This window comes from Hyaena hyaena, unplaced genomic scaffold (assembly GCF_003009895.1).
Source record: "Hyaena hyaena isolate Hyena2069 unplaced genomic scaffold, ASM300989v1 scaffold_236, whole genome shotgun sequence".
NCBI lineage: Eukaryota > Metazoa > Chordata > Mammalia > Carnivora > Hyaenidae > Hyaena > Hyaena hyaena.
Genome location: NW_024080868.1, coordinates 1880393 through 1905361, shown reverse-complemented (window position 1 = coordinate 1905361; position 24969 = coordinate 1880393). Strand labels below are relative to the sequence as shown.

Genomic DNA, 24969 nt, shown 5'->3' with positions numbered 1-24969 from the left:
GGCAAAGATCTGACAGGTCACACAGTCCAGCTCCCAAATTTACAGCTGGGGAAACTGAGGCAGTGACTTGGCTCCAGCCAGCCAGGCTACTCCCCCTTGGTAATGTAGCTGAAACTGTGGGAGGTAGGCCATTCCAGGGGTGCTATTCAAGATCATTGTAAGTGCTATATGGACACAGCCGCAGCAAATCTTGAACCACAACTTGAAAGAGTAACACCTTTATCTACTCTCCTCAAATTCTTTTCATTATATCTGGGAGAAAGTGTCACCTTGGCACTGATATGCTTTTAACATCCCCCTAATACTTGCTGTATTAGCAAAGGAGCAGCGTCCCTTCATCCCAAAGGAGCAGTGTCCCTCAGGCTGCCAGCAGCATCTGGCTAGACTCTACAACCTTATTTTGTTTCATTATCTGTATGTTTGTGGTCACCTATTTATGGCAAGTGATACTTCCTTTTAAGAAAATGATAAAATTTTCTTTTTAAAAAAATAGTTATTTTTCGAACAAATCAGGAGACTCTAGATGCTGGTGAGGATGTGGAGAAACGGGCACCTTCCTACACTGTTGGTGGGGATATAAACTGGTACAGTCCCTCTAGAAAACAGTGTGGAGGTGCCTCACAAAATTAACAATAGAACTCCCCTATGACCCAGCAATAGCACTGCTAGGAATTTACCCAAGGGATACAGAAATGCTGATGCACAGGGGCACGTGTACCCCAATGTCCAGAGCAGCGCTCTCCACAAGAGCTAAAACATGGAAAGAGCCTAAGTGTCCATCAACAGACGAATGGATCAAGAAGATATGGCTTATATATACTATGGAATACTACTTGGCAATGAGAAAGAATGAAATCTGGCCATTTGCAGCAAAATGGATGGAACTGGAGGGTTATTATGCTGAGTAACATAAGTCAGTCAGAAAAAGACAGATACCATATGTTTTCACTCATATGTGGATCTTGAAAAACTTAACAGAAGACCATGGGGGAAGGGAAGGAGGAAAAAGAAGTTACAGAGAGGGAGGGAGGCAAACTGTAAGAAACTCTTAAATACAGAGAATAAGCTGGGGGTTGATAGGTGGTGAGGGAAAGGGAAAGTGGGTGAGAGGCATTGAGGAGGGCTGGGATGAGCACTGGGGTTGTATGGAAGCCACTTTGACAATAAATTAGATTTTTAAAAAATAATAAATAAATAGTTATTTTTATGCGAGTCTACTTTTTAAGGTTTTTTATTTATTTTTGAGAGTCAGAGAGAGGCAGCGTGAGCAGGGGAGGATCAGAGAGAGAGGGAGACACAGAATCTGAAGCAGGATCCAGGCTCTGAGCTAACTGTCAGCACAGAGCCCGATGTGGAGCTCGAACCCACGAACCATGAGATCATGACCTGAGCTGAGGTCGGACACTTAACTGACTGAGCCACCCAGGCACCCCTATTTTTTGAATTTTTTTAAATGTTTATTTACTTTTGAGAGAGAGAGAGGGGGTGGGGGGAGAGGCAGAGAGGGAGACACAGAATCTGAACCAGGACCCAGGATCTGAGCTGTCTACCCACAGAGCCCAATGCAGGGCTCAAACTCACAAATGGTCAGATCATGACCACAACTGAAGTCAGAGGTTTAACTGACTGAGCCACCCAGGAGCCCCTGTGAGTCTATTTTTTTTTAATGAGTTCATTTTATGGACAATAGAAGGACAGAGCAAAATTCATGAAGGTAGAATGAGAATCACCAGTGTTTATGAGGACATTCAAACCATCAAGGATGGCTCCTTGTCCCCTTAGCTACTTGACCTCCCCCACTCTCCAGGGAAGGCTGTGGGCAAGGACAGTCCACTTTTGAACCAGCCTGAGGCTCTGATGTCCTCAGGGATCGGCTTGGATCTGCTGCTAAACTAGAAACTAAGTTTTAAAGACCCCAGTACTACTACCTAAGCATTGTTATAGTTACAAATCTGCAGTGCGCTTACCATCGCATTTTCCCCAGACTGGACAGGCACCACAGGCTTTCTGGGCTGGGGCAGGCAGAGTGCAGCTCTCCCTTTCAGCAAGAGTGTAGTTTCTCCCCTGACAGTGGAGAACGTGCAGCTTGCAAACGGTCAGAGGCAGCACCCTTTTGCTTCTCTCATCTCGTGCACATACATCCAAGGACGATCTGAAACAAATGTTTAAAATTACATTATTTAGTAGATTTTCCTTCTTACAAGTGGAGGATGTGAAGTGAAAGGTGAGGCTCTGAGCTCAGTGCCTCAGATGTCACCGCCCACAGCAAAAAGATGGAATAGAAACTCAAATCTCCTTCATTACTGGGGCTCACCCTCCTCAGATCTTCGAGATGAACCTATTTTGCTCTGTATTTGCTCCCAATTTTTAAAAGCTGAGATATCTAGTGTTGACCTGTTTCATTTAGAGCAGATCAGATACGGCAAATTAGAAAAGAAAGCAAGGTCTGCTGGGGACACTGGTGGGTTGACAAGCAGGAAGGAGACAGAAAATCAGCAAAGATCACACACTCAGAGACTGCAGTCCACTGGGACCATTGAAGGAAGGAGAAATTAGCTCCTCCCAGTTGGGTAGCCTGGAGAGTTCTGCTCATAACACAGCATGTGCAACACTTCATGACTGAAGCCTCAAGGGAAGATGAAACTGTATTTTTCAATAGAATTGTTTTAAGTATCTCTGTTTACAAAACAGTTTAGAAATATTTCTAGAAAAACAACATTGCTTTTTTTCCCTTAAGCATTAGTACGCATGGTGAGATTCAGCTTTTTAGAAATATCACTAATAAAAACAGGCACATTTCTGAATGTTAATGGATAAGGCAAGCGTTACTGTGAATGCTTAGTGAAATCTTAGACGACATAGTAGTTTTGTATAGTAGATGGAGTCTATTTTTATATATATGTAGCAATAGTGCTTTCTTCAATGACCAAGAGCTAAATTTACTGGGAATTGTTTACATCACAAAAACAAATCCTTATATCTTCCTTTTCTCTGCTTATTTAAACCTTAAATCGAACTAGTCAGAATAGCTTGAAGGGCAGAGACCTTGTGAAGCCACCTTGTTATCAGTGTCTGATAGAAAGCTCACAGCACATCTCTAAACACCAGGCTGCAGATAAAGTAAATGAATCAGAGAAGTTGGAAAGAGGGTGAAAGTGAATCAAAGTCAACAATGATTAATAAAAAATAACACCACAATCAGAACATTTTGGGCTGACCACCACTGCCATTTACACTATTTACCTGTATTTTCCATATAAGAAGTTACGTCTTATACTGCTACAATCACCATTGCCCCCTGTTGGTGTTCAAGGAGTTGGGTACTTGTTTTGATGAGAATAATAAATGAAAGCCAAGTACAGTTGATCCTTGAGCAACACTTGTTTTAACTGCATGTGTGGGTCCACTTATACGTGGATTTTTTTGTTAATGTTTATTTATTTATGTAGAGAGTATACATGCACTTGAGCAGGGGAGAAACAGGAAGAGAGGGAGAGAGAGAATCTCAATCAGGCTCCCTAAGTAGAACTCAACGCCATGAGCTGTGAGATCATGACCTGAGCTGAAATCAAGAATCAAGCACTTAATCAACCGAGCCACCCAGGTGCCCCCAGATTTTTTGATATAGTATAGTATGATAAATGTATTTTCTCTTCTTTATGATTTTCTTTTTTTTCTTATGATTTTCTTAATAGCATTTTCTTCTCTCTAGTTACTTTATTACAGGAATACAGTATATAATACATATAACATAAAAAATATTTATGTTATTGGTAACATAACATTTGTTATTAATAACAGTCAACAGTAGGCTCTCAGTAGTTAGGTTTTGGGGAAGTCAAAAGTTATATGTGGATTTTTTACTATGCGGGGTGATTAGCACCCCTAACCCCCCATGTTGTTCAAGGGTCAACTGTAATTGGTCAGTAAATTTGTGTTTTGATTCTTAACCTTAAAAATGACCGCTTGGGGCCCTAGATGGCTCTCATTTGTGTCTCCAGAATCGCTCTCCACTCTTCCCCTCGCTGCCAGGAAGGCTGACATGATGAGCCACATCCATAGACTTCTTTGTTCTCTAACTTCAGGGGAATTTGAGCAGCGGCAGGAGATTTGAGGAATGTTTACTGCCCTGGCTCACTGCAGGGCAGTCTCTGAGGTCCCTAAAATGAGGAGCTCTGCTCTTCCTGGGCTGCCATCTGTACAGAATCTTACTCTGTCTCCAGTTTTGCATAAAAGCTCTTCCTTTGGGGCACCTCTTCCTGTGAGCTTCCCACTCTTGATCTCTGCTTAGGTCATGGTCTTGCTATTCATGGGTTTGAGCCCTGCAGTGGGCTCTGCACTGTTAGTGCTTGGGATGCTCTTTCTCTCTCTGCCCCTCCCTGGCTCACGCAGCCACTCTCTCTCTCAAAATCAATAAATAAAACTTAAAAAATAAAAGCTCCTGTTGTCACTCCGCAGGCCTGGGCATGGATATGCACCCCGGCTGTTAGCAGCCCAGGAGTGCTGCCTTGTGGTGAGCAGTTTCTTTCATTCTGCCCACACTTCTATAAACACTCCCCCTAGGAAATCTCCTCTTGTCTTGATGCAAGCATACAATCTGTCCGACTAGCACCATAACGCAGACGTCTAGTACCTACTTCAGATACCCACCTATGGTGGAGTGATTTCAAGTTGGGTGACCTTCTTGTAATGCACATCTAGACACACAGGCATTTCAAAACCCAGTATCTTTGTGGGCACTGCATTAAGAGTGTGTCTTTGGACGGCTGGGTGGCTCAGTCAGTGAGGCATCTGACTTTTGGTTTCAGCTCAGGTCACGATCTCACGGTTTCATGAGTTCTAGCCCTACATCGGGACTCTGCATTGACAGCAGGGAGCCCGGTTGGGACTCTCTCTCTCTCTCCCTCTCTCTCTAGCCCTCTCCCACTTGTGCTGTCTCTGTCTCTCTCAAAATAAATAAACTTTTAAGAAAAGTGTATCTTTCAAGAGAATTTTAATCCTAATCTTTACAAACTCTTATTCCTCAAGTCACAGTGTTTTCATTTTGCCCCATTTTATGTAGAAAACCAGCAGTGCCCAAGTCCTTCGGCCTTTCTCGAGACAGAGTAGAACATTGCTCACCAGCACTGTGTCAGCCCCAGAGACCCAGGCAACTAGCAGACAGCAGATGGGCCAGAGTAAAATGCAAGCAAAAATCCTTCACCCTTGGTAAGCAACACCTTCGATCAAATGGAGAGACTAGCATCGACCAAAACATTTTTTTATCTTGATTAAAATAAACCAGAGAGAAGTGAGCAAAGACAGAGCTTACCCACATTCATAAGGCATTTTACAAACACATCTTGAATTCTGCAGTTTCTCCCAGGGCTGACATTCAGGCGCTGCTAGGGTTAGAGTGGTGTCTTAAAAAAAAAAGGATAAGGGAGATGCAATCATTAGAAAAGCTTCTTTGTGGTAAACAAAATATTATTTTAATTGTTGGACCAGGTTCTGTAATATTCTCAACTGCTACGTATTTGTAAAAACAAAAACAAAAACAAAAAAACCCAAAAAAAGCTGTAAAGCATTTTACAAACAGTGTTCCTAGGAGAACTTACAACTAATTTCATCGCTACCATTTCTTGAGCATTTAGTATTGTGTGAGCCTTGGCTGTTATGGTATTTACTCCTCCTTAACAAATGCCCCCTTCAGAGTTAAAGAAATTAAGGGTCGGAAAAGTTAAAAGACTGGTGCTAGTTCACACATTTAACAAGCTGGTCAAGCCAGGATTTAAGTCCCTGTTTGTCTCAACGCAAGGCCAGTGGAGCAGGCCCCTCTTTCATCAGGCAGTTGGTATTTATGAACTGTTTGTTGTTTGGACTGTGTTTTGCCGCCTGTGTCTACAGGGGGAGAGAAAGCACTGTAATGTGATCTCCACATGGAGAACTCCCTGGTACCCCAAGATCTATAACAGTCTCTCACATGTAAATGTATAATTGGTCTCCTTTCAGCAGAGGTACTTGCATTAATTAAACCCTTTCCATTGCTTTGTGTTTTCTACAAATAGGTCAAAAGTCAACCATCATTCCCATTTTGACAGGTAAACACCTTAGTCCAGCTTACAAAAACTTAATTTGACCGTTAATCAGCTATACCTGATTACATGGTGAATAACCCAAAACATCCTGTTATTCCAACCTCCTTGCTTCATGACAATGGAATTCAATGGTATATAAACGTTCCCATCATAAAACTAGCTCTGTGGTGGATATATTTATAAAGGTAGTTTATCTGAAGAGCACAGTTTTTATGGATGTACAAACTATGCAATACTTCCTCACTTTGGAAAACCTAAGAGCTTTAGACATGACAGTAGAATCTTAGGAACAATTTGTAAACTTGTAAAAATGGTAACAATGTGAACCATAGCCTGCCAGGTCCAGCAATGCGTGTAATGACTACTCATTTTTTAATACTCCCCTTAATAATAGTATTATCCTATTTTTTAAATGTTTTATTTATTTCTGAGAGAGAGAGAGAGAGACAGCGTGAGCAGGGGAGGGTCAGAGAGAGAAGGAGATACAGAATCCGAAACAGTCTCCAGGCTCTGAGCTGGCTGTCAGCACAGAGCCCGATGTGCAAGGTAGTATCCTGAATTGGATCCTAAACCATTAAAACATTAGTGAGCGGTGCCTGGGTGGCTCAGTCGGTTAAGCGTCCGACTTCGGCTTAGGTCATGATTTCACAGTTTGTGTGTTTGAGCCCCGCATCAGGCTCTGTGCTGACTGCCAGCTCAGAGCCTGGAGCCTGTTTCAGATTCTATGTGTGTCTCTCTCTCTGACCCTCCCCTGCTCACTCTCTCTCTCTCTCTCTCTCAGAAATAAATAAAACATTAAAAAATTAAAAAAAAAAAAACATTAGTGAAGGGGAGCCTCAGTGGCTCAGTCGGTTAAGTATCCAACTCTTGGTTTCATCTCAGGTCATGATCTCACAGTTCATGGGTTTGAGCCCCACATTGGGCTCTGTGCTGACAGCACTGAGCCTGCTTGGGATTCTCTGTCTCCCTCTCTGTCTCTCTGCCCCTCTTGCACTTGTGCTTTCTCTCTCTCTCTCAAAATAAATAAACATTAAAAAAAAAGACATCAGTTGAAAAAAACTGGTGATATATAAATAAAGTCTGTAGTGTAGTCAAATAGCACTGCACTACTGTTAATGTCTTCATTAACCCACTAAATTATGTCAAGTTATATGAGATGTTAATATTATGAGAACACAGTAAAGAGTATATAGAAACTATATTTGCAACTTTTCCAAAATCTAAAATTATTCCAAAATAAAATGTTTTCTAAGGTGGTGTTATCAAGATCAGTGCTTTTCAACCAGGGTCAATTTGGCAACATCTAGAGACATTTGTGGTTATCATAACCAGGGGTGATGGGGTGCCACAGGCATCTAGTAGGTAAAGACTGGGAATGCTGCTGAATGTCTTGCAATGCACGAGACAGACTCCCACAACAAAGAATGACAAGGCCCAAACTTCCAATAGTGTTGGGGTTGAGCAAAGTCTAATCTAAATGTACCAAAACTAAAGTTTTATGATGAAGCTATGTAAATGAGTTCTGCATTTGCTAGAGATGGGGGTTGGACTGGGAAGAAGGTGGTCAAAGAGTACAAAATGCCAGGTATAAGATAGATGGGTACTGGGGATGTAATGTGGTTGACGCTGTGCTATGATATACAGGTAGGTTGTTGGAAGAGTGGATCCTAAGAGTTCTCATCACAAGGAGAAATTTTCTTTTTTTCTTTTTTTTTTTTTTTAACATTTATTTATTTTTGAGAGAGAAGGACAGAGCATGAGCAGGGGAGGGGCAGAGAGAATGGCAGAGAGAAAGCAGGCTCCAGACTCTGAGCTGTCAGCACAAAGTCTGATACCAGGACTCAAACTCACGAAGTGTGAGATCATGACTTGAGCCAAAGGCACTTAACCAACTGAGCCACTCAGGCGCCCCTCTTTTTTTTTATTGTATTTTTTTAATGTTTTATTTCTGAGAGAGAGAGAGAGAGACAGTGTGAGCAGGGGAGGGTCAGAGAGAGAGGGAGACACAGAATCTGAAACAGGCTCCAGGCTCTGAGTCGGCAGTCAGCACAGAGCCCGACACGGGGCTTGAACCCACAAACCGTGAGATCATGACCTGAGCCGAAGTCGGACGCTTAACCAACTGAGCCACCCAGGTGCCCCTTTTTAATTGTATTGTTGTGAGATGATGGATATTAACTAGACCTACAGTGGTCATCATATCACAATAGATACAAATCAAACTACCATGCTATACACCTTGAACGTCTATAGTGATGTATGTCAATGGTTTCTCAATAAAACTGGAAATAATATTTTTAAAATTTATTTGTTAATCATTCATAAGAATGAAAGTATAGATTTTTAAATGTTTTCTAAAACTTATTATAATTTCTTTACAAAAAATCACAGGTAGAATCAGCTAGACCAAAGACCTTTGCATTTAAGAACACAGCTTTCTTGTCTTCCTATATCTTTATGTCAAAACTACATACTGATGGAGGGAGGGAGAAATCAGTGATTAGCGCTTTATGAGCGCAGGGTTCCAGTTTGGGAAGATGAGAAAGTTCTGGAGATGGATGGAGATGTGGGTTGCACGCTAAGGGGAATGCACTTAATGCATTGAACTGTACATTTAAAAATGACTAAAATGGTAAATTTTATGTTATGTTTATTTTACCACAATACAATAAAAAGACTAATACTGATACATCAGGTATTTGAAAAATTCAACCTTGGAGGCTGACAAACCTAGAGTTTTTTATTTGCGATAGACATATTTTAAGAGTAGTTACTATTATTATTCATCATGGCTTCTGAAAAACATGCAGACCTGAAAAATATGCTTAATTAAAACCTTAATAGAATTTGCTACTGTGTGGGAGAAAATGCACACTGAGTTGTGCTATAAAATGACTGAAGAAGACATTTTAGAAAGATAATATATAATATCTCATTCAGAATAAAAGAGCAACCTCATCAAGTGTACATTGTTCACTTTAATTTTAGAATTCCTGGTACAAGTCCATTACTTCAAACATCCCTGATAAATTCATATTTATGCCTCGATGCAGTATAAAACAAAGCACTTGTCCCTGCTCTGGATCTTTGACCGCTAACGAGCATGTGGGAACCACACAGCAGGCACACCATTGGCCATGCTGCCTTCCTGTTTTCTGTCATCAGCATCTGTGTTTAATGCCACAGCCCATACCCACCATCGGCCACAGATGCCTCTGTGCAGCCTGCCCTCTCTTTAGTTGTGACCATTGGATTCATCTGATGGTATCACTCATAAAATCTAGTATTTCATCCTCTCTGTAAGAGGCAAACTTTACCATTGAATTAAAACTCATACACTAGTGGGCCACCTGGGTGGCTCAGTCTGTTAAGTGTCCGACTTCAGCTCAGCTCATGATCTCATGCTTTGTGGGCTCAAGCCCCACATCAGGCTCTGTGCTGACAGCTCAGAGCTTGCAGCCTGCTTCAGATTCTGTCTCTGGCTCTCTCTGCTTCTCCCTCACTTGTGCTCTGTCTCTCTGTCTCTCAAATAAATAAACATTAAAAAAAATCTTTTTAAGCTCATACACTAGCAAAATAAGAATACCATATAAAATTGAATGCAAGTGAGTTTTCCTTCTTACCCATTTTTTAATTGTCACAAACATGTATTTTCCATTTATTTTAAAAAATGTAAAGAAGAAATAGGAGGTTATTTAAAAAACAAATCCATCCCACCTTAAGTATCTCTAAAAAGAAATAGTTTGGCTTTCTAAATCTCTTCTTACCATATCTTCTTTAAAGACCATTTTAATTTGCCTGATGTTCAAAATACAGGATTTTTGGATTTCCACTCTCAAGAATGACTTCACAAGCCACAACACTTTGCTTTCAATAACTTTTGCTTTGCAGTATTAAATGTAAATGCTTTTAAATTTTCTATTTTAGTAATGCCAATAAACCTTCTGAAAGCCCAGAAATGAAACATACAGGATTTTTCATCTCAACTCTGTACTTAATAAAAGTACATTTAAAAGCTCAGGGAAAAAGCTAGAAATCATCTTTTGAAAATCCTTTATTTTCCTGGCACCAAAACAGATACAAAGCTAATCTTTGATAAGAAGGATTTAGGTTAGTTTCAGAAGCACAGAGCTCTTGCTTTTCCTTGCATTCCATGAGTCTATTTGTGCCATGTGAAACAATGTCTGTTACCCCAGCTATGAACTGACCTTCTTGTATGGGGGCAAGGACAGAGGGAGTAACTCACAGTTATGGCCATCCAGTGCCCTAAGGGACTGTCACAAGGACCCTCACTCGCTTGAATGCAGGTGTCCTTGGATAGACTTAGGAGCTCCTCACCTTTCTGCACACATTGAGCGTTCTTCATATCAGGACTCCACTTAAGGCTGGATCCACAGAGAAATACTGAAGGACCTTTTAAGGACATGCCACCTGAACAGGAAATGGTCACCTTCTCACCAACTGCATAGAAAGGTTTGTGGGGATGACTCTGTATGCCATCCATCAAGGCAGGTAGAAAACAGGCAATTTCTAAAGATAGAAGAAAACAGAATACAAGGGTCATTGCTTTCCTAAGCCACCTTTTCTTTTTTTAAAGACAGTTTCGAATAGTGCTAAAACACATGCTCTGCTTTTCCGCATTAGAGGACAAAGAGGAAGAGGTAAGCTCACTCCTAGGATGCCCTGTAAGGCATGTCCCACAATGCCCGGCACGTGATTGACCAATAAAAGACCAAAGACCAAAACAGTTCCCATCCTCCACCCCTGCCCTCAAAGCAATGTGACAACATAAAATAAATCAGCCTTATAAACAGAGTCCTAAAAAAGGCCAGGCTGCTGTCAAAACCAGACTTTTCATAGCTGCCACTTATCTCTCTGGTCTGACGAAGTCCCACCAGAATTTTTCCAAGAGCTATATTCATTTGCATATCATTAGCATATATCCAATTAGATATTTTTATTATTTGAAAGTTTTTAAAAACCACCTTTAACCTTGCAACCAAACAAGTATTAAGTGTTCTTTGGTTTTCCATCTGTAGTCTTTCTCACTCAGTTACATTCATTAGCTCAAATCTTCTACTTGAGAAAACAGCAAAGAGAAATATGTATACTTATCAGAAGCAAGTCAGAATTCATGATTTGAAAAAAAAAAGGCAATCTCTCTAATGGACTCTGGACAATATTCTACAAAAAACTGCTCTGTGTCTGTACCATTTCCATTGGAAATTCCATTCATTCATTAATTCAAAAACAGCATGTATGGAGTGCTCTTATTTAGCCAGGTATGTAGTGTGCTGCTGGGGATGTAACAAGATACAAGTCACATATTCTGCCTTCAAAAAGCTAATAATCTAGCATCAGATTTGTTTGTTCCTGACCATGATGCAATCGCTGGCTTCACAATCATGCTCCCACAAAGACAAATAGAAAAGCTATAGAAAAGGGAAAAAAAGAAAAGTTATAGAGAAGAAAAGGAGAAAATATTTCTGAAAACATCAGAGAGCTACCAAGGTCATGAAAATTTGAAGATCCAAGATTCTAGTGAGAAGTCTAAAGTGGTGATTACAACATTTGGTAATGCCTTTCTCCCTTAGGTATTTGTTTAAGTTTTTTTTTTTCTTTTTTTTAAATGCTGAAAGGCTGCTAAACTAAGGAGGACTACAGCTCAGAGGCTGAAAAGCTGAGGAGAGTTTTTGACAGTCTAATATTAGGGCATCAAGAGTTAGAGTCTAGTCCTGTCACAAAAGAGGGACCTAGGAAGAAAGCTCAAATTTTCCACTGGGATCTCTTAATAGTTAACCCTAGGAATCAAGGTAAACTGGACACAAAGCAGCCTCACTGCTTGCCAGAAACAAAATCAAGTCTTTTCTAGAGGAAGAGAACATCATCTAAAACCTCAAACTATTTCTTTATTTTTTCACACATGAAGTCTGGCATTTAATCAAAACTAATCTGACATTTAAAAGGAAAAGAATTCACCAAAATCCCTCCAAAATACAATAGAAACAGACCCACAGCAGGTCCAGAGAATGGGACTAACAGCCATGGACCTTGAAATAACTGGGACTAACATGTTGGGGAAAAAATTAAATGACAAGGTTTAGAATTTCAACAGAGAAAAGGAAAGTATAGAAAAGCAGACCAATGAAATATCTAGAATTGGAAAATGAAATGAAGAACTCAACAGAGTTCTTAGAAGCAGATGATATACAAGTGTACAGAGAGAATTAGTAAACTGGAAGTTAGACTAATTAAAAATATTTAGAATGAAACAGAGAAAAGGAAAAATTATGTAAAACAAAGAAAATAATATAGTAATATATACAATCTAAAAAATATATCATCTGTCTCATGAGGAAAAATGGGCAAGAATTGGACAGAGGCAATAATTGAGGACACAATGGTCAAGAATTTCCTGAAATTAACAAAAGACATGAAAGCACAGATTCAAGAAGTGCTTCAAATATTAACCAGGGTAAAGACAAAGAAAATCACATATAGGCACATCACGGTGGAGGTGTTTCTGAAACACAAAGACCAGAAGAAGAAAAAAAAGGAAATTCTCAAAAGTGGCCAAACATAAGATTTCCAAACCAGAAATGGTATGACTGAGAGTGAACATCTCACTAGAATAAAATCTTTAACGGGCTTAAATAAAATAACTCCTAACCTAGAATTTCTTACCCAGTAAAAATCGCCTTCAAAAATGAAGATGAAACAAAGACATTTTAAGATGAGCAAACTCTGGGTCAACGTCTTATTAGCAGATTCACAATAAAGGAAAAAAAGCTCTTCAAATGAACGCATCTTTTTTTTTTAATTTTTTTTTAATGTTTTATTTATTTCTAGGGGAGAGAGAGAGAGAGAGAGAGAGCATGAGCAGGGGAGGGTCAGAGAGAGAGGGAGTCACAGACTGAAACAGGCTCCAGGCTCTGAGCTGGCAGTCAGCACAGAGCCCGATGCGGGGCTCGAACCCACAAACCGCGAGATCATGACCCAAGCGAAAGTCGGATGCTTAACCAACTAAGCCACCCAGGCGCCCCATCAAATGAAAGCATCTTATTAAACATTTCAAAGAACCAACTTTTGGCTTTGTTACTCTGAGCTAGAAAATGTTTATATTCTATTTCAGTAATTTCTGCTCAAGGACTCTAGGAGAGAGAGACAGAGAGATAGATGGAGATAGAAACAAAGAAGAAGAGAAGAGGCCCTACAGATAAGAACAAGACAAACCAACAGAAAAGGGGTGCTAAAGATTGGACAGTCACTTCACCACAGAGGACATGCAAATGGCAAAGAAACATGAAAATGGGCATCATAACATCATACTCACTGGGAAAAATATAAATTAAAAAATACAAATTAAAAAATAAGATACTGCTACACATCTCATATATCTCATATATCTCCTATATCTCACCAGTAGAGCTAAACATTTTTAAAGACTTGATGATATCAAGTTGGTGAGGGTAGAGAGCAATCTTGGCTTCTCAGATTCTGGTAGGGATATAAATTGGTACAGCCATTTGGGAGCCTGGAAGCATCTACTAAGTCTAAATGTATGTACATCCTATGACTCAGAAATTTTACCAACAGGTATCTACCCAAGAGGAAAAAATGTTCATGTGTACACTAGGCTTTTCTCCATAGCCTAGACCAACTAACATAGAGAACATACATCTCTACAGCTCTGTCCATCTGCTGAACCAACTAATAACGCAGGAGAAGCAAGGTGGGAGCCTGAGAGTAGTATTACGGGGAATACAACATGCAGACGCACTTACACTGATGCCAACATCTGAACATAATAGGACCTAAAGCATCCCAGGAAGTACACTAGTTTGGTCACATCCCTAGCAATTGAACGATATGGGATGTTCTGAAGGTCTTAGCCAGAACGGAGCTCCCTGGCCTATTCTAATTTGCACCAGAAATGTTAAAATTGCAGTAAAATGTGCCTCGCCTACCGGGAGCACTATCAACTAGAGACTGCTGAGGGGTTTTTCAACACACAGCTGAAACTTCAACAGAAGCATATGAGCCTTGAGGAAAGGGGTGTCACGACACGGGCCACACAGTGAGGGATTATCCATCTTGATTCATTCTCCTCCACATTATTCTCTCATCTTCAGTTATATGCTACATATTCTCTCATCTTAAGTTATATGACAACCAAGTCCACTCACTCTGACAATGCATCTCCCCAACAAGCCACTGTAAATCTTCCCCACATCTGGCTACAGGGTCTCCAATAAGATAGTATCCTTCATTGCAAGTATATACTATGTTTTTCCCAACAGGAAACATGGGACCTTCATCCTAAACAGAAATAAAAGAGAGAGAGAAAGAGAGAGTATGTCCATTGTGCATTAAAAGAAAGTTTCTTTAGACATATTTGGGCTATAAATGCTGCCTTCTTTTAGTCATCAGGCAAACTAAGTTCAAATAACTAATTTAGAAAATTGTCTATAAAAACAATTTTCCCTGTATGGCACTAGCCAACAACACTGGTACCATCATTAACTGGAATAAAGCCACATATAATTTATTAATTGTCCCCAAAATACCAAGCACTATACTAAGAATTTTGCTAAAATCACTTTAGTGGACACTACCCAAGTCCCTTTTCCCTCCATGTTTCAGGAAAAGACAGTTGTTATCAGATTTTGGAAATGCACTTGTTGGTCAGCTCTTCATAGTAAGATGTTACCAGCAGGAACGGACAGAAATGTTCAGATCCTATCAACATGTTTATGAAAGTTTACGTTTCTCACTGATGACTTTTAGATCTTCTCCCGTCCCACGCTCCAGCCCCTACCCTACAAGGGAAGCGCCACTGCAGCTGGGCCAGAATCAAGGACATGCCATGAGGTTAGCTTTCATGGCAAAGCGAGGAAGAATTTGAAGCTGAAACTTAAGGGGGTAATCATGCTGTTTCGGGGTCTCTCTTAGTTCCTTTCCTCATCTTTGGGGCTCTCTGCCACCCCAGGTGGTGGTGACGAAAATCGGCCTGGCGGGGGAGGGGGGGGCTGAGAGCTGGATCTGTTCTGCTCCAGGCATTAGAACCAAATCCCATGGTGCCTTCTACTCTTCACTGTCAGTCCTGGCCCAGTCTCGCTCCAGTTGGTAGGAAACAAAGGACACACGTTAATATGGGGTGTGAATAAAATAGGAAATGATAGTTGATTTGCTTTGGTTCTAGTCCCTAGGCCTCCCTCTGCCTTGCAAAAGGGACTGTTAAAACAGTGTCTCAACTTGGTTCCATATCAGAACCACTGGTAGCAATTAAAAAAACAAAAACAAACAAACAAAAAAACCCCACATAACTCCCAGTCTCTACTCTAAACCTATAGAATGAGAAAAACAAAAAGAAAAGAAAAGAAAAGAAAAGAAAAGAAAAGAAAAGAAAAGAAAAGAAAAGAAAGGGAAGATAGGGGCAAGCAGCAATCTCTATTCTTAGGTTGTCTAGGTGACTGCCATGCGGCCCCCCACAGGCCGGTGTTCAGAACCCCCACTCCCTACAGGACGTCACACGCACTGGACGGTGGGACAGCAGCCCATGGTTTGCTGAACCACGAGTTTGTTTGGTCCTGTTCGCCAAGATTCCTTCAGGAACTTCGTGGGTTGTGGTGACTGTCTTGGGACAGAATGAGTGTTAGAGATTCTGGGCTCATTCCCTTCTACACACACGCACGCATGCATGCACACACACACGCACATGCACACACACACGCACTCACAAGCCCCTCTTCCATTTCCCAACAGTATGTACATATTGAAAAACTTCGGCAAAATGTCAATGAGTGTGTGTCTAAGGGCCTGGAATTTGAGAGGCAACCCCTTCGTGGACAAAGCAAGGCTGGCGGCACGGAGAGGGTCCTGGCGAACAGTATCTCCCGTGTCAGCCAGGAAGAGCCTTCCCTGGACCTTGAGGCCAAAGCCTCATCATAACAAGCAGTGAGAAGAGCACAAATTAATACAGCCACAAGGCCAAAAGAATTCCCTAGAATGACAAGTGGCAGGTGATTTGTGTTCCTTCCTAAGCAAGAAAATTGCTCCAAGTTTAATGACCCATATCTCACCAACACTGGCAAAATGTCTCATTGGCTTCTGGAATAAACCCAATATTTCTTCCCAAACCCCATATTTATGACAAAATTTTTAAAAAGACATTTTTGGGGGCACCTGGGTGGCTCAGTCAGTTAAGCGTCTGACTCTTGAATTTGGCTTGGGTCATGATCTCCCAGATCATAGGTTCAAGCCCTGCATCTGGCAGCACAGAACCTGCTTGCAATTCAATCTCCTCTTCTCTCTCTGCCCGCCCCTCCGCTCTCTCTCTCTCTCTCAAAAATAAACATTGTTTAAAAAGCCTTAGAAAGACATTTCTCAGCGGCAAGAATAAAGAAAGCTCTCTTTGCTGCAGAACTTGCTTATGGATTCTTATTTTAGTGTTCAGAATGGAAATGTTTAACAGCCCTCTGGCATATTACATTTCTAATTTCATTGGGTAGCAGTATTGATTTACCTTACCACAGAAGATATACTGCCCTCTGCAGAATTCTAATCACCCTGGGCCAAAGAAGAAAAGTCACACACTAAAACCCTTACCACTAAAACTAAAATACACATATAAACTATTTTTAGCACTATTTCATCATGGAAGAAGGAAATCGATTATGACATCAGAGAGAGAGAGAACTCGGAGCAAAGAGCATATGCAGAGGAAAACAATATATCTTTCATAACCAACTTGAACAAATCCATCTTTCAAGGCAGGAGGTGATGGACAGAATTCTTTTGGAACCAAAGACAAAGGAAAACAATGTGGTTCAAGCAATCTGAAAGGAAAAGGAAACAAAACATAATTAATATGATGGATTTTCACAGCATAATAAATATTTTGCACCACAGTGAATTTTTCACTAACATCTGAAGGAACTCCATTCATGTAAATACATTGATGTGCTACTTTTGTCATTCTCAGGACCAATATCTGATCATATCCTGTGATAGAAAACCCAAACATAAACTCAAGCTACCAAAAAATAGCTACTAAGTCAGTAGTATAAAAAACAATGAAAGGAAAGAAAATAAAAGTCTCTGGATAAAACACCTACTTCATGTGATTTCTTTAGGTCACCTGCCTCAGACCTACTTTTTCTCCAGTTGTCTGGTCCTGAAATGCCTTTAACACAGAATTAATTCTGTATTAAAAATAAGGTAATTACAGTTAGTGACCCTGCAAAAGATGGACTGCCTACTATGTGCTAGGCACCTTGGCAGTTGCTCTACAAATGCGCATCATCCCAATCCACATTCACAGTAACCCTGTGACGTATGAGAAGAAAAGAAAGTTTGAATGACTTTTCCAAGGTTAGAAAGCAATAAATACCAGAGCTGCACTCACACTGTAGTCAGTTCAACTCCTAATGTCATGTTCTTTCTACCTCCCATGAGGAAGTCTCTAGAAGCAGCTCATAATAATAGTAATCACAGTGACATCCATCACTAAACAATAGCTTTATGGCCTCTGAAGCCAATGTGCCACCAGTATTACGTCCACTCCAGAGATTTGAAATCTGAGGGAAAGCATCACAGATAGCCCGTGAATGCTGCCTCCTCCTCAGCTGGGCTGCTTATACGCTTTCCACACTTTGAGGAGACTCAGAAATGTGAAATATTGATCATTTCCTTCTTTGTACTGAGCAGGAGGAGGAGATTCTCTCCCTGCAAGCACCAAGAAGAGTGAGAATTCCTTCAATGTCTCCCTAGGATGCTCCTTTCCTTCCAACTTTCTGTCTAAGGGCAGAGGAAAGAGGCGCAGTCCACAGAGGCTTTTTCTGCTGGAGACCCTCATCCTCTCAGAGACATGTGCCCGAAGGCAGCTTCTCCTCTGAACATAATTCCATATGCTCACCAGCTTCCTAGGCACGAGATATTAATTACTGTCAGATTATGAGTCACCGAAGACCTAGGAAAAAGGCATCCTACCTCCTGATGCCTCTACCGGATACCCAAGTATCTTACAGCTATCTTCAACTCACATGACCTTCCGATTTTCTTTCTAGAACTCTTTGCCAATCCCTGGTCAAAAGAGGCTAGCAAGGACAGTGTAAAACAGTAAGGTGTGGCCTAAAGAATTCTGACTGACCCATATAATTCATCAAGTAAGCATTTTGAGATAGCTTTTGTAAGGTCCTGGCAAATGGGAAGTTGGTTTCAGACAACTGGGCTAATCAGTCAAGATATTAGCCATCTCGGGCATCTGGCTTTATGTTTAATCTTGAATGAATGAATGAATGAATGAATGAATAGCGTTGGTATATCTGAAGAGTAATACAATTATTAATAAATGCGTACTATGTGCCGGGCACAGTGCTGATCACTTTCTGTGCTGAATCTCATTTGATTCTGACAACATCCTACTATTGTTTTACTTGCAATGATTATACTAATTTTAGAGGTGTTGCCAAGGTCACACAGCAAAGTATGTGGCAGATCTGCTTGATGCCAAAGCTGCTGCTCAGATCCCCTCTGCCAGACAACCTTCTAGTTTACCCAGCCTTTTGTAACATCTGAATCAGGAAAATTCGAAACACACGAGTGCAAGCTGTTCACACATGCCTCCTTCCTTCAACTGACCCCACAGCTAAAAGCAAAATCAGTGGTAAAAATCGCCATTTAATTTTTAAATCTTTTCATAGCAGCAACCACGTATCCCACGCTTCCTGCAGAGGGCGCTGTGTTCTATGCAATTGCCAGGAGATCCGGTCGCCTTTACCGCAAATGCTGCAGTTCTTCCTCCTCGCACTGCTTGCTTTCCGTTGGCTCTCCGATACAGGACTGCCCGCCTCCACTGGGAGGCGGGTTATTGCATTCTCGGCTCCTCGATTTCTTCCCTTGAACACAGGGGCCCCAAGAGGACCAGCAACTCCAACCTCCATCAACCCCTCCTGTAGATAAGAGAAAGGTTGTTCAGAAAGTACTTGGAGAGAAAGATTTCAGAGTCTAGTATTAAGCTTCTTGCTCAAGCGGTTATTGAGGGAGGGGACGGTCTGGGCACATACTACCTTCTCTCTGTTCAGGAGGTCTTCTTCAATGACCAGAACGTCTCTAGGTTTGTTTGTATTAAGGCTGCAGTAATGAACTTCTTGCAATTAGATCTTAAATTTGTTTATTATTTTAGAACTGTTTCAGAGCACTTTGTCATACCTCATGCCATTCCTTTACTTCTCACAAGAATGAATCCGAGTAGGCAGGAAGTCTGTTACCATTCTCATTTGATAGGTGTGGGCTCTAAGACAAGGTGGTTAAATGTCATGTCCGGTGCTGCAATGGCTGCCAAGAGTTATGTCCAGAAAGCAATATAGTCTTATGCCTGAGTCCAGGCTCCTCTCATTATGGCAGTTCCTACTGTTAACATTTCTATTGTAAAAGCTGTGATTGGGCATGAGAAGAATATAATCTACTGGGTATTCCGGACTGCCAACCTCAGAGCTGGCACCATACAAAATGAGGAAATGCATATGTAGGAGAAATGCTTTTACCTCCTGTCAACATCCTTCAATCTGCAGGCACTTCCTCAACCCAGCTTGGATGCCTTCAAACTCAGGGCCAATTCATGACCAACGGTGCTTTTAGAATTTTCCCCCATCATATACCTTGGAGGAGGCAAAAAAGAACTAGCACCATATTCTAAGAACTTGGCTTGCCTGGTTAGAAACAGATCTCAGAGACCATGGTTCCAAAACATTACTTCCTAATGATGGATGGTTTTGTTTACTGCTCCTTGGCTATTTTTACCGTGTAGCCTACATCCCTCTATAGACCCTCTCCCCTCCACTCGGCACTCTCCCTTGGTGTCACACACACCAAAACTAAACTAATATGATAATATTTTCCCATGAGCTTCCTTATGCTTTGTTCCATAATTAGAAATTGAGTTAATAAAGTAGCCCTCTGAGTATATTAACAGGGGGTAACAATTGCTTGATATATTATGATTGCTACCCCAATCCTTACCAGCAGGGGGAGCTTCCATTTTACCAAACAACAGGAATCCAAGCCACAAAGGAATGAAATCAAAGCGATGTAATTTCAGTTTACCAGACTGAAATTTTCCAAGTAGCCACTTGGAAAGACATTTGGAGGCTTTCCTGATGCTTGTCTATAAGGAATCATAGTTCAGTCATGTACTCATTCATTCATCAAACATTTGTTAAGTGCCTTCTATGAATCAAGCCTTGCTGGGCTCTGGGAATAAAAAATAAGAATCACAGCCCTGCCCTTAAGAAATGACCTTTCTAGAGGAGAGAGGCGTGTAAATAGTTACAAAACTGTCCCACACTTTGTCTACTCATAAAATCAACTTCACACAGTTTTGTGTGAACTAAAGTGCAGCTAAAGCACGAAGCATTTAGTTGAGCACATTCAGCAGATGTTCAAAAAGTATTTGTGAATAATTGACTGATGAAACATAATGCAAAATAGAAATAGGGCCTGTGATTGGAAAGGTTAAGCAATGTGTACACCAGCTGCACAGACCTATGTTATGACAGAACTTCAATGAACTGACTATGGCATAAAAGAGAGACGTGTTTTAGGCATTAATCTATTCTAATGGAAAATGGTGAATGGAGGGCATGGTCAGTCTATCAATGAAGACAGGAAAACAGAGACAGCAGAGGGCCTTAAACCTCTTGCTAGAACCCAGAAGTGCAATAGGAAGGGAGATACTAAATTAAAATGCCCATACACAAAGAAGCATGATCTCAGGGATCTGAGGGAGTGATTCCCTTTTCACTGTGTCCAGCATAACTAGCAAAAATTCAGCACACTGACCTGCTTCATTTCCTATCAGGACTCCTTGCTCACAGGCGACACCAAATGTGTCTGGTTTGCAATGGCAGTGACACTGGGTCCCCTGGACAGTGGCAATACCGCCATTTTGACAAGGTCGGCAATGGCAGGGGTCAAATTCATCCAGATATTCCTCAAGAGCCCGCTTCAGGTATAGTCTTTTCACAGAGGCACAGGGTACTTCCTTTACCAGCTCATACAGAGGCGTCAGCTATACAAATAAACACATCATGGTCAATAATCAGGGTTTTAGGCAAGAATATTTTTCTTCTGGCATTTAGGCCGAATCCCCATTAAAATAAAAATCAAAAGCCACTCTTGTGTTAATTCCAATTATTTCTTGTTCAAATAAAAAGAAAGCAATTCACTTTCTTTGCAAGACAAAGGGAAAAATAGGAGTGAACAGGGAAGGAATTTTTTTGTATCTTGCATAAAATTTTTCAAAACCAACAGGACATTCATTTTCTAGTTATTGAAACAGTATTTTGAAGGCAGCACATTTCCACCCTTGCAGAGGACAGAAGAAAAGCAAATGCACTTAAATTACAGTGAAGAAGCAAGTGCAATTAAATTTAAGATTAAATACCCAACTCTAAGAGACTTAACATGTCTCTTAGCAGAGACCATGACTGTTTTCCCCTGAAGAAATTTAAAACAGGTAGACATTATTGTTCTGTATTGAATAGGCTTGATGAAAAGCAGCTTGGAGACCCTAGATGTGCTGGCTAAGCTTTAACAATCTGCTCTCCTAAGAAGAAAAATGCTCTGGTTTGTAGCATTTGCCAGATTCTGCAGTGTCACTTCTCTTCCCATGGCCGATTTCAGGTTGCCGCTGTGATGTCAGTGACCATGGAGTCAGGAAGACAGAGGCACCCTTGGCCTTTATGAGGTCCATCTTGAGCTGGCTGCAGCTCAGCACTGGCGTAGGAGGATCACTTAACGACTGGGCCACATCCCCCTCCACCTCCTCCCAAACTCTCTCACACTGCATTATAAAAGAACTGACTGGAGGGCATTGCGTGGACGTATACCTATAATGACTTTGCACAGCTATGATGGTTACAGTCCTATGTGGAGAAATGCAGAGTCAAGAATGAGAAGGAGTGTCTGAGACTCCCTAGTCAACAATTTAGAATATTTTAAGATCTGTTATGGGCACTGGCATTGAAAATAAGTCATTGTGAATATCGATGGGGGTGCTTTATGATAAGACCTCCCAGGGAAATTGCCTTCTTCCTTTTACCCTTACTCAGAGGCAATGAGTAGGTATGGTGTTATGAAGGTGTTTAAGGAGCTTTTGTAAGTTGGAGGGATTATAAAATGTGTCCAAGTCCAGTTTCACCTGAGACATTTCTTGACTCCCATGACAGAGAAAGGATCACAGAACCAGTTCTGCTATAGGATTTGATTTGAAAACGTGAATTTGTGCCATTGGGATGTATGTATTAGGGAACGCCATGAGCACTGCACACTTTTGAGTTTTCTTACATACAGTTTCATCCATAAGAAAAACCAGGTGAACCCAGAAAAGTGGACACAATTGAACCAACGTTAGAATACACAAAACACACACGCGCCAACACACACTTCAAACATCCACGCAGTTCACCCCCTGTGTAATATACTACACCCGTCTACATCAGGTGCAGTAACCCTCCATCACCCAGAAGCTCCCCTCCTCTCGCTTCACAATAATTCAAAGGCTCTAACCCATCCAGCACCCAGCAAGCTTCAAGTCTTTTTCTTCTTAACAATTTAACACATATAAAGCTATGCTTTTGTTTTTATTGATGCCTATTTTTTTTTTATTGAGTATCACAGATCAAGTTTTGAACATTGTGTCCTTAACCATTTTCCCCATGAGCCAGCGGGTCTTCATTGGGCAATTGTGTCCAGCTCTCTGATTGTTAGGAACACATATGGTGCATTATGAAAGAACTGACTGTATCAATAAAACATCCTAAAATTCGCCAGCCAAATTTGTTCTATTTTAATTTACATGTCTCCAAGAGCCTACATGCCATGGCCACAGGAACAAAGGTGACCTGATGAGATGGAAGACAAGCCTAAATGCCTTCCTCTTGCAAGAATCTATAATTCCTCTGAATGAGAAACCAAGGAAAACATAATCAAATTTAGGTCAAAAGCTTAAAATGCAAATTTCGTTATTAATTTCTCTTGGGATTTCCAAGACATTTAACCTTTCCAACTGAAATATGGACATACAAGATAATGAACCTTCTGTTTCTTATTATTATGTATACACTCATTTTGCTATACAAAACATAATTGGGATACAAAAATTCTAATTACGGCTGTCTCTGTTTAACCACCTTGATTTAATCTCATTTTCCCAGTGCGAATAAACATGCCTGCTTTGTGCTGCTTTCAACAGAGGAGGACGTACCTTTTGTTTTATGACTTGGGGAAAATCAGTCACAGATCCTGCCCACAAAGCATATCGCTGTTTGTTTCCAGCAGGATTGTCCAGGTCCAGGAAACTGAGGCCAGACATGAAGCCTGGACTACCCCCCCTGACAAACGGGTTCCCTTGCAGAATATTGCCCTTTGTTCCTACATGACGAGAAATTGAATGAAATACGTCAGGATGCACAAATGAAACAAAGAAGAGAATAAAAAAGTGAAACGTTTATCAAGAACTAAAACACAACCCATCCCATTCTGGAAAAGGACAAACTATGGACACAATGAAAACATGAGTGATTGCCAGCAGTGGTAGGTAGGATGAATAAGTCGATGGAGCACGGAGGATTTTTAGAACAGTGAAATTGCTTTACGTGAAAGTATAATGGTAGATACATGGCATTATATATTTGTCCAGGCCCATAGAACGTACAACACCAAAAGTGAGCCCTAACATAAGCTATAGGCTCGGGGTGCTGTTGATGTGTCAATATGGATTCATCACTTATAATGAACGTACCCCTGTGGTGGAGGATGCTGATAGTGGGAAGGCCTTAGTTTCTGACAGGGGTATACGGAAACTCTCTGTACTTTTTGCTTGATTGTGCTATAAACCTGAAACTACTCTAAAAAATACCTATTAAAAGAAAAAAGAAGACAAACACAATCATTACCTGACAGTAGATGATATTAGGGAATTACCATTCATATTCTTAATGTTCTTAGTAGAATAAGAACATTATGTTATACAGGAGACAGTCTTATTTCTTAGGAAATAAATGTATATATTTTGGGATGAAGCATCATGGAACCTATTTCTAAATGGTTCAGCTAATAGCACCAATATTTTAAATGTATAATATTTACATATTGCTAAATGTCATACTATCGCAAAATGTCATAATAATCATTACTTATAGGGGATGGGTATATGGGTATTTATTACTATGTTTTTTCAACTTTTCTGTACGTTTGAAAGCTTTCATAATAAAATGAGGGGAGTTCATTGCATCTGGAATACTAACTAAGCAAAAAGAGCTATTAATTAACAGGCATACATTAACACATGAAAAGTGTTCTAAACAGTAAATACTAATTAAATTCTTTTCTGCATTTATGTGACTTATAATTTCAGAAATATTTTTGTCTCCATTTGTAATTGATGTTTACACTGGTCATGACTGGAAATCCCTAACTTGCAAGCCAGATTTGAGGTGATCTTCAGTTCATTTCTTTTAACAAAATTTTGCAGTTTCATAAAATTTTGCAAATTCAGAAACTGTACATTTACCAGAAACTATTAAAGCCTAAGGCACCTGGGTGGCTCAGTTTGTTAAGCATCTGACTGGCTCAAGTCATGATCTAACAGTTTGTGAGTTTGAGCCCCACATCAGCACAGAGCCTGCTTGGGATTCTCTCTCTTTCCCTCCCTCTCTACCCTTCCCCTGCTCTCTCTCTTTCTCTCTCAAAATAAATAATAAACTTAAAAAAATAAAGTCAAAGAAAAAGAAATTATTAAGGCCTGATGTTTTTGATAAATTGCTGGAGGACTTCCTCATCTCCATTGTTAACTCTGGTTTTAATATACAAATAGTCACCGTTTTAAGGC

The 24969-nt window shown here is 40.6% G+C and overlaps 1 protein-coding gene across 1 annotated transcript in view; it reads right to left on the bottom strand.

Annotated features, from left to right (window-relative positions):
* The window catches only part of C7 (complement C7), a 60145-nt gene that overhangs the window by 2325 nt on the left and 32851 nt on the right, over positions 1-24969 (bottom strand). The window contains exons 10-17 of the mRNA XM_039244296.1: positions 23344-23510; positions 20919-21147; positions 18859-19030; positions 16828-16915; positions 14264-14396; positions 10416-10607; positions 5312-5402; positions 1968-2152 (exon numbers count right to left, since the gene is read on the bottom strand). Of these exons, the coding sequence (XP_039100227.1) occupies positions 1968-2152; positions 5312-5402; positions 10416-10607; positions 14264-14396; positions 16828-16915; positions 18859-19030; positions 20919-21147; positions 23344-23510 (1257 nt within the window). The remainder of the gene's footprint in view (positions 1-1967; positions 2153-5311; positions 5403-10415; positions 10608-14263; positions 14397-16827; positions 16916-18858; positions 19031-20918; positions 21148-23343; positions 23511-24969) is intronic.